Source organism: Tupaia chinensis, unplaced genomic scaffold (assembly GCF_000334495.1).
Source record: "Tupaia chinensis unplaced genomic scaffold, TupChi_1.0 Scaffold139757_1, whole genome shotgun sequence".
In the NCBI taxonomy this organism is placed as follows: Eukaryota; Metazoa; Chordata; class Mammalia; order Scandentia; family Tupaiidae; genus Tupaia; species Tupaia belangeri.
The window spans coordinates 2,896,881-2,907,010 of NW_006199637.1; the positions used below are offsets into that span (position 1 = coordinate 2,896,881).

General features: G+C 55.2%; 1 protein-coding gene across 1 annotated transcript in view; it reads right to left on the reverse strand.

Annotated features, from left to right (window-relative positions):
* Nucleotides 1-10,130, reverse strand: part of CIMIP2C (ciliary microtubule inner protein 2C) — an 18,342-nt gene that overhangs the window by 1,833 nt on the left and 6,379 nt on the right. The window contains exons 2-3 of the mRNA XM_006162190.2: nucleotides 1,581-1,854; nucleotides 315-427 (exon numbers count right to left, since the gene is read on the reverse strand). Coding sequence (XP_006162252.1) covers nucleotides 315-427; nucleotides 1,581-1,854 — 387 coding nt within the window. The remainder of the gene's footprint in view (nucleotides 1-314; nucleotides 428-1,580; nucleotides 1,855-10,130) is intronic.

Below are 10,130 nucleotides of genomic sequence, written 5' to 3' on the forward strand. Positions count from 1 at the left end.
CGCCCCCACCGGCTTCGGCGGTTGGAGTAGCTGCTAGGCAGCCATTGCTGGGGACAATCTGCAGATTCAGGACAAGGGATTGTGGGGTCTGTGCCCAGCTCTCGTGCATCTGGCCGGAAGAGTGCTTGTCCCAGCAGCTCTCCGTGGGCTGCCGAAGCCCCGCCCCCATTGCTCTGCCAGGGCACGCTGCACTGCAGGCTCTTTAGGGCACGGGCATGGCTCACTTCTCAGTGTGGGCGCTGTGCATGCCCAGCCCGGCACAGAGCCCTGTGCACTGAGTGTTGACTATCGGAGAAGGGAGGGTAGGCACTCACAGGTCGGTGGGGAGGGGGTACCGCTCCGGCTCCCTCACAGGCAGCACGAAGTAGGGGACTCGGGGCACCAGGCCTGTCTTGTCACGGTAGTACTTCCGATGCTGCTGTGCCGTCTACAGCTCGACCGAGGAGAGACCAGGTGGTTAGTGCACGGGGGACCTTGTGCAGCCACAGTCCACGCCTGGCTATACGTGGGCAGGGGTGTGGGCCATCTCCCCTGACTTCCCAGCAACTGGGTGTCCTCTCTGAGCCTCAGTTCCTCACCGGTCTGATGGGGGCAATGACACCCATCATGGCAGCTTTGTACAGAAAGGAAATGAGACGTGGGACCAACTAAGATACAGTATGAAACCCAGCTCTGCTGGTGCAATGCAGCACAGGGTGAGCCTGGCGTCCCCCTCCCTCCTGGACAGGGCGTGCTCTGCGTGACAGCCAAGATGAGGGAAAGGCTTCCCCAGGCCCACTGAGGTCCCCGGCTCCCTGGAGCCTGTGATTCACCTGCCCTCCCTCACCCAAGAAGCCACCTGACCCATGTGAGTCGTCTGACCTAGGGCCAAGGTATCCTGAGGTCAGGCTGGATGGTTGTTAGAGAAGGTGCGGGACAGTGAGGTTCCAGGATCACAGCAGGGAATGGTCCACCCAGGCCCCGAGGGCTAGGGGAAGCTCAGGTCCCTGGGTGCCCGTGGCAGGCTGGGTGTAACTGACCATATCAGGGGAGAGGCTGTGGGAGCCGGAGGAGCAACACGAGAAAGGGGTGGGCAGGTACCCTCACCATCCCCTCTCCCCTACAGTCTAAGGGAGCCCCAGGGCACATCCTCAAGGTATGGGGGTGGGTTCAGTGTCCCTAGGACCTAGGGGCTAGTCAGCTGGCATGCAGGGAGCATGGGGGACAGCTTTGCTAGGGGTGATTTATCCTGAGGGTGAGTCTAGGTAAAAGGTAAGGGAACCTCAAGACAGTAGGGCAGCAGAAAGGAGGGGGCAGGAGCCTCCTTAGACCCCCAACTCCATTGGCAGCAGGGAGAGCAGGGACGGGGCCACCGAAGCCCTAGAGCTGGGGAGATTCTAGAAGCAGTGTCCAGAGCCCTCCCACTGCCCAGCCACACTCTCCAGGTGCCCAGCTGGCTTTGGGCTACCCTGGCTCCAACCTGCTCCACAGGGTAGGGCTGGGGGGGGGCGGAGAGGGGGGCAGCTCCAGCCGCAGTGCACCTGGTAGAACCGGGCCAGGTGGGGGGGGCGGGCGGGCGCGCAGCCCCAGCCGCAGTGCACCTGGTAGAACCGGGCAGGGGGGGGGGAGCGGCTGCTGTCCAGGTTGAAGCGTGTGTAGCTGGGCATGTGCAGCCAGTGAGCCCAGGTGTGGGCGCGGTCCATCAGCACCAGGTTGGGGTTGGAGGAGAAGAGGGTGGGGAAGCTGCCGCCTCTGCTGTAGGCAGCGTGGCCCTTCTCCATGGCCGCGTTGCGGTGGTCCTGGAAGTACTTGAGGGTGGCTGTACCATACGGGTAGCCAAAGGAGAAGGCCACGCTGGGAACATGGCCCTGGTACCTGCCGAAATGTGAGCCAGCGGCACAGATCAAGGACGTCTCCAGCACCAGAGTGCAGGGAGGTCCTTCAAAACTGGGGTGGGGCAGCAGGTGGCATAACGGTAAAGGTGCTAGATTCCCAGGTGGCCAACCTCTGTTCGAATCCTAGACCTGGCAGCTTGAAACACACCGGCACATGTGCATGCATGCCTAAAATACCGAGAGGAAGATGGAGAAGGGATTGCGGCATGGCCATCCCCCGGGGGTGATTTCTCACTTTCTGTCTCTCCAGTGAGGGTATGAGCCCTGCAGCAAAAAAAACTCTTGAAAACAAAAACAAAAACAAAAACAAAAACAAAAAAACACTGAGGGGGATGGGGCCAGGTGGTGGTGTAGTGGTTAAGGCATCTGGATTCCACATGGCTGACTGCACAGTTCGAGTCCCGGACCTGACGGTTTGAGAAACACCCTGGGCGTGTGCATGTGTGTATATGTGTGTGCTTTCAAACCTGCACCGAGGAGAAGGGATTAGGGTGTGACCATACCCCATAGGGGATGCGCGCTCACTTTCTCTCTCTCTCTGTCTCTCTCTGGCAAGCACACAAGCCCTGTGGCAAAATTTTAAAGATAATTTAAAAAAATAAACTGAGGGGACTGGGGTCAGGCGGTGACACAGTGGCAACACAACTGGATCCACATGGGGAAGGTCCTGGGTTCTCCCTGGACCTCTCGGAGGGCCGGCCCAGCAGGTGGTACACGGGTCAGAGTGAACCACTTATTAAACAAGGGGACAGCGGAGTGACGAACGCCAGCAACCGCCATGGGGATGTCTACACACGTGGCCCCCTGCTGTGCTCGAGACTCGCCAGCCCCTCCGTGGGCCTGATGTCTCCCTTCCCCTTGTTCGGGTGCCCCAACCACACGTCAGGACAAGGGCAGGGAGCCTGCCAGGCCACGACGTCCTTCTTTTCATCTGCAGGAAAAGGGCAAGAAAGCCAAGCAGTGACTACTGCCCTCGTTCCAGCTGCACACGCCTGTCTAAGAGCCCTTCCCCACTCTGGCCCCTGGTTCTGCCCACCCCGCACAGCGGTGCTGCCTGACTGAGCAGCCTGGACTGAGCAGCAAGGGAGCAGGCCGGAGTGAGGCCCTGCCACCACTCCCCGGGGCCAGTTCCCAGCCTCGCTTTGCGCGTCCTTGACTTCAGAGCCTCTGCCCTTGACACCATGACCAAGGTGGCCCTGACACATTTCCACCCTCCTTTCTGCCCTTCCTGCCAGACCCCCTGTGTTCCCTGCTGCTGGCCAGGCCTCTCCTGGGAGCCCGTGTGGCTACCTCGGCCACCTCCAGGAGACAGAGTCCTCCTCTTCACCGTGGCTTGCCTCACCCAATCCTCATGTCCCCCATTCAGCTCTCCCTGATTCTCTTGGTCTCTGTCCTCCTTCTGTCTGTCACCTTTGCTTCTCCTTTGGCGTCTCTGCCCCCCTACTCCGACCGCACACCCAGCCCCACCACCTAGACCCACACATCAGCATTCTCCAGAGACCAGCGCCATCTCCTCACCTGCCACCCTGCCTCTCTCTGGGTCCCTGATCTCTCCACAGAACACTCTGTGCCTTCTGCCTGTTTCTCAAGCTCCTGCTTGTTCCTTGACCTACCCCACCTGACTCCTAACCCACCTCTTAAATGCCGATCTCCTCTTCTAACCCAGCTCTTAAATGTGAGTTAAGGCCTCAGCATCCCACGGCAGAATCCAGCATCCACGCCACGTGCGAGTGGAGAAACGTGGCGGAGGGAAACAACCTGAAGTGGAAGCCGAGTTCTGAGAGTACTTTATGCCATCGATGAAACTTGATAAAAATCAAGATTCAATAGGTGAGGAAGTCAAAGCCCAGAGATGAGCAGAGGCCACCTCCTGTCCCCTGACGAGTCCCCGTGGGGAGGGAGCTGTCGCTGTCGCTGCCTCCACACCCACGTGCTCTTGTACATAGGAGGCAGAGTGACACATCTGAGGGTTGGGCTGGAGGGAAAGCACAGGCCTGCTGGTAGCCCACCCCTGCCCCGTTTCCACAGCAGGAAGGAGGCAGCCCCTCCGTGCTGTAGGTGCTGGGTGTAGACTATTCCCCCGGGGAAGAATGCCTGCTCAAGTCCAGGCCTGTCCATCTCATTCTGGGGTTCAGTGCCGGCCTCCTCTCTGATATCAGCTCTTTCTCTCTTACCTTATTGCTCGTGGTTCAAAATTCAGGGAATATGGGGACCAGTAGTTGGCGTAATGGCTATGTCGCTGGACTCCCATGTAGTCGACCACGGTTTGAGTCCCGGATCCCATCAGTGGCTTAGACTCACGCTGGGCGCCTGTGCGTGCATGCCCAAGATCCCGAGAGGAGAATGGAGGAGAAGGGATTGTGGCGTGGCCATCCTCCTGGGGGGTGATTTCTTACTTTCTGTCTCTCTGTCTCTCTCTGTCTTTCTGGCAAGCGCATGCACCCTATAGCAAAAACGTCTAAAAAAAATGTAGGGAATATGAAAAATATTCAAAGTTTCTTGTCATACGTGAAATGCAAATGGAAACCACAGGGAATGAAAGAGATGCCGGTCGTCGCATACTGCCAAACCCCACCAAAAGACGCTAAGGCAACCGATGAAAAGTAAAGAAAGAATGTCTGTCATGTGCTGCAGGGGAACCAGGGTGGCCCAAGGACGGGAGATGGCAGCTGGTTGTTCAGGTACAGTTGGTCCTTCCTAGCTCGAGAGACCCCAGGAAACGCCGCACTTCTAAGCTGCTCTTACCAAGAGTAGCGATCCGTGACAATCTCCTGCCAACCGAGGGATGATTCAAAAGGAAGACAAGAACCCAGTAATGCAGATGCCCTGTTAGGGTGAGGGGCGGGGAGCCTCAGACCTATTTAGGCACAGAACTAGGAATAGCAACTAGGTGAATGTGGTTGCAGAACAGAAAGGAAATGTTATACAACCTGTCAAGGTAAAAATAATTTAAGCAACTGAAATTGGGGGGTAGGTGGGAGGGAGAAGAGAGTGCACGTACAAAGAATGTCTTTAAAGCAGAGTCAAGTCATGACATCTGAAACTGAAATACATCATTAATAAAACACGACAGAACGACTCTGACTCTAATGGTTTTGATTCTCTCTCTCCCCATCGGAAGGATTTTTTTAGGAGCGAATGTCTCTTGTGATTAATTGACATTATTCTAAGTCTGCTTATTCTTCTATTTTACTTCAGTTACTTTCTCTTACATTTTAATAAGATTGGTCCAGTAGGTGGCATAGAGGTTAAGAAGCTGGATCCCACATGACTGGTTGCATGGCTTGAGTCCTGGACCCAGCAACTTGAAAATCACAGGGGAAGCATAGGAGCGCATGCCCAAAATCTGAGAGGAGAATGGAGGAGAAGGGATTGCAGCGTGGCCATCCTCCCTGAAGGTGATTTCTCACTTTCCCTCTCTGCCTCTCTCCCTGGTGAGCCTAAGTGCCCTATAAAAAAACGAACAAACAAATTTCAGTGAGATTAAATATCATCGTTTTCATTTTAAAATAACAACTATGATATGACAAAATACAGATAAAACGTCCTTCCTCTTTCTTCTACGCACCCATCCCTCCGTCTAGTGATTTATCTGAATATACACAGAAAGAGAAAGCTACAATGAAGTTCACCGGAGGTTAACCTAGCCTGGTTAATTCTGGATATTTAGATTTGAGGCAGTTTATTACTTTCTTCTTTGTACATATATCTTTTATTCTTGTACTTATGAGAGAGCATGTACACATGTATATGAGAGAGACAGAGAGGAAACTTCCAAAGAGTCTGGTCACACCATGACCTCCTTCAGTCCTCTGGCCCATTGGATCTTGGGCACCAGCACACGTGCCTGGCATGCTTCCGGCTGACTGGGCCAGGAACTTGAACCATGGCTGCCCTGCGGGATCCAGCTTCTCTCTCTTTTTTTATTATTTTTTTTTGAGAGTTTTTTCGCTATAGGGCACGTGCGCTTGCCAGACAGACAGAGAGAGACAGAAGACAGAGAGTGAGAAATCACCCCCCAGGGGGGATGGTCACGCCACAATCCCTTCTCCTCCATTCTCCTCTCGGGATCTTGGGCACGCACGCACACGCGCCCAGCGTGAGTTTTAAGCCACCGGGTCCGGGACACGAACCGCGGTCGACTGCGTGGGAGTCCAGCGACATAGTCATTACGCTAACTGCTGGTTTCCAGATCCAGCTTCTCTTGAGCAATAAATACATGTTGCTGCGCCACAGATCCAGCCCTATACCATTTTTTCCGGGGAGAGGTGAAGCTCGATCAGAAAGAGTTGGGCCCTAATTTTTTTTTTTTTTAAGAGAGAGAGAGATTTTTGCTACAGGGCACATGCACTTGCCAAAGAGACAGACAGACAGGAAGCTAAAAATCACACACACACCCTGCCCCCCAGAGGAAATGGCCACACCACCATCCCTTCTCCTCCATTCTCCTCTTGGGCTCTTGGGCACATGTGTACATGCACCCAGCATGAATTTTAAGCTGTCAGGTCCAAGACTTGAACTGTAGTCAACTATGTGGGATGTCACCATTACACCATCCACATCCCCCCCTTACCATTTCTTTTACCTTTATTATTTCTTGAGAAAGTGAGAAACTCCCACCAGGGTCCTCATGCCATGACTCACCCCAGCTACAGCCAACCTGGATCACGGGTATGTGGGTGCCCGTACAGGGAGACCTCGGGAAGTGAACCCTGGACCTTCCCTTGTGGGTTCAGTTGCATTACTATGGCATCAACTGCCCCGCCCCCATATCAGTTTTTAAAGAGAGAGTCAGGGGCCAGCCCGTGGCATGGTGGTTGAGGTGGCGGAATCACACATGGACAGCCACACGGTTTGAATCTCAGACCTGGTGGCTTGAGAACGACACCTAGCACATGCGCGTGTGTGCCCAAAATCTCCAGAAGAGGAAGGGGAGGAGCAGGGAGATTATGGTATGGCCATCCCCCACAGGGGGTGTTTTCTCTCTCTCTCTGTCTCTCTCCAGCAAATGCATGTCCCTTCTGGCAAATTTAATAAATACATAAATATCAAAATGAAAGACTCAGGGTCAGTCTCATGGTCTAGTGATGAAGGGAGCTGAATTCCACGTGGCCAATCACTGCTCAAATCCCAGCCATGGCAGCTTGAAAAACACGCCAGGCACATGTACATGTGTGTGCCCAAACCCTGAGGGGAGGGAGAAACAGAGGAAAAAGGTCGTACTGTGACCATGTCCCATTAGGGTCTCTCTCTCTCTCCTTCTCTCTCTCTCTGGTGAGCATTTGCACCCTCTGGTTATTAAAAAGGAAAAAAAAAATAGGGACAGAGAGAATCAGATGGCGTTAAGAGTGTCTTCACCTGCTGTGAGCCGCCCCAGTGCCGGGGCTGGGCATAGCAGAGCCACACGTCAGCCTCTGTTCCCGAGCCTACCCCTCCCCAGGAGCTGCTGAGTCACAGGGTCCGTGTGCCAGGCACGTGCTACAGCTGCATGGGCTGAACCGGCTCCAGCCCACACTGGCCCAAGGTCAAGGCTTAAATGTTGGTTTTCCAGAGGTTTTTGCCTTTGGCATGTAAGCTTGCCAGAGACAGACAGACACAAGGTGAGAGGGAAAGTGAGAAATCACCCCCAAGGGGGATGGCCATGTCACAATTCCTTCTCCTCCATTGACCTCCTGGGATCTTGGGCACGCACGCACACGCCGGGCATAATTTTGAAGCCATCGACTCTGGGATTTAAACTATGGTCGGCCATGTGGGAGCCCAGCAACATAACAGCTACGCCATCTGCTGGTCCCAGGCTCAAGTGCTATTAAATACAAAGAGAAGGCCCACACCCAGGGGTCAGCCTTAGCGGAGCGCCCTCCATGTGAGGAGTTTCCACTGTAGGAGGCTTTAAAGAAGACCTTGGAGAGCGGACCTGGACCCTAGACTGGCTCCTTTCCAGGTCACTGCCTAAGTGTGGGTGTCGCCCCAGGGTCCTCTTCTCTTTGCAGGGGGCCCTCCTTCAGCCCCCAAACCTGAAACCTCTTGTACACTGATGGTGCCCAGATCTCTGTATCTCACCCTAACCATTCCCTTAGCAATAGATCCATGCCCAGCTGCCTATATGGGGCTTGCTCACAGTGCCAGACAGCACAACGGAAACCAGCCTGCCAGTCCTCCTGCATCCCCTGGCCTGGCAAACACCGCCCCCAGTCACCCTCATGGATGCCAGAAACAGACTCAGTGGCCCTGTCGCCCTCCCTTCACCAGCATCCACGTCCTGCCCCTTCCTACCACCTCCTCCATCCCATTGCACTGAGCTGTCCCTTTGGCTCATCTGCACAAGTTCTGAGCTCCTTCCTGGTCTCCTAGACCAAGTTTCACCTCCTCCAGCCCATGTCCATGCTGATGCCAGGGTAGCTTTCTCACCTCCTCCACTTCCCCGCAGGGAGTTAGTCTGTCTCGGGCCCTACGTGCTCTCCAGGCCTCTGGGCTTTTGCACGTCACTCCTCTATGGGGAATACCGTTCCTGCTCTTGCTTGCTGGTGCTCTGCTGCCTTCCCTGTCCCCACCGGCTGCACCTAGTCGCTGGGCTTACTTTGGGGATCATCACCCTCAGTCCACACTCAGAACCAAAGGAGCATATCAGTCGTGTTCTCCTTTGTCCTCAGTATCGGCAAGGCACCTGCCACATGGCAAGTTCTCAGGAAATGTTCGCTGATGGAGGGAGAAGTCCAGAAACCCTGGGGAGCATGACCCCCTGGAACGCTATTGCAAAAGGACCTTGGCTCTGCTCGGCAGAGGACATGCCAGCACGAAACTTCCCACCCACCGGAGCATTCAGACTCCTCCGAAGGAAGGAGCTACAGAAACGTGACGTGTTCTTGTGATTCTTCTCTTTGCCACCCCCAGGCTCTGCCATACTCCTCCTCTGCTCCTGCTTCTGCATTCTCTGAATACCAAGATATTTGCATCCCAATAGAATAGAAGCCCACTCCTCCGCAATCCTCCTAAGTTCTGCCTGGAGTCCTTTCAGAACTTGCTGCTCAGGCAGGTGTGCGTGCGTGTGTGCATGTGTGCACATGTGTGCGCGTGCATGCTCATACTTACTTAGCACTCAGTGGGCACCTTGGCAAACTAGGTCTGTGCCCCTCGTATGCACCCCCTTTATGCACCTGGAACATGTGCGACTGCGCAGACAGCCCTCTGCAGCCCTGTCTTTGCTGGTCTTGTGGCAGGCCAAGGTGGGGAGGGGAGGAGGGGAATGGCAGGTTTTATAACAGGGCATCGGACGGTCCCGAGGCAACATCTGCTACATGGACTGGGGCCACCACACTCTCTCCTTGATCCCTTCATCTCCCCACCTCCCTCCGTTCACCAGTGCACCCCACCAGCTAGGAGAGAACATGAGCAGGCCCCAGGGCAATGGCCGCATGTGGATTCCAAAGTGGGTTACTGTGCGCGCAGAGGGAGCAGTCACTTCGCTGCCTGTACCGCACTGGCTGGCCCCGTAGCTAACATTAAAATTAATTACCATGAGCCATTGGGGATCCTGGGAGCAGCCTTATTAACTAATTAACTTGTTACTATTCAGCATGTCCCTATTCTACAGGCATCCTCTTCTCCACAATCCCTCCTACTGAGGACAGGTCTGAGCTGGGCCTTCTCCAGGGCAAAAGCCTTCAAAGGGATCCCCGAGTGCCTGAGGCTCCTCAGGGCCCGAGAACAGGCTGCCACCCGGGAGGAATAGGGATAGGGCTGCCCGAAGGAGCAGGACCCAGAGGTCAAAGAAGGACAGACGGGGCTTTCGCATTTAGTTTCTGCTGTGTGCTCCAATCCGGGGCACACTCTTGCTTCCTCGGCTGGAATGGGAGCTGAAAGTAGCTGACTGCTGCCCCTTCGGTCGGACTGCTCAGGCTGGAGCTGGGTGCCAAGGACAAAGGTGCCCGTGGGGAAGCACGCACTGGTGAGCCGGGCCCATGCTTGCCAGCTTCACAATGCCACTGTGCATTGCAGAGGGCCATGCAGATGCCCAGACAAGACTTTCTTATTCCTGGGTGCCCCTTAGAGATACCTGGGAGGATTAAGAATTTCCAATGCCGGGAACCAGCAGTTAGCGTAATGGCTATGTCGCTGGACTCCCACATAGTCGACCACGGTTCGTGTCCCGGACCCGGTGGCTTAAAAAACTCACGCCGGGCGCGTGTGCGTGCGTGCCCAAGATCCCGAGAGGAGAATGGAGGAGAAGGGATTGCGGCGTGACCATCCCCCCTG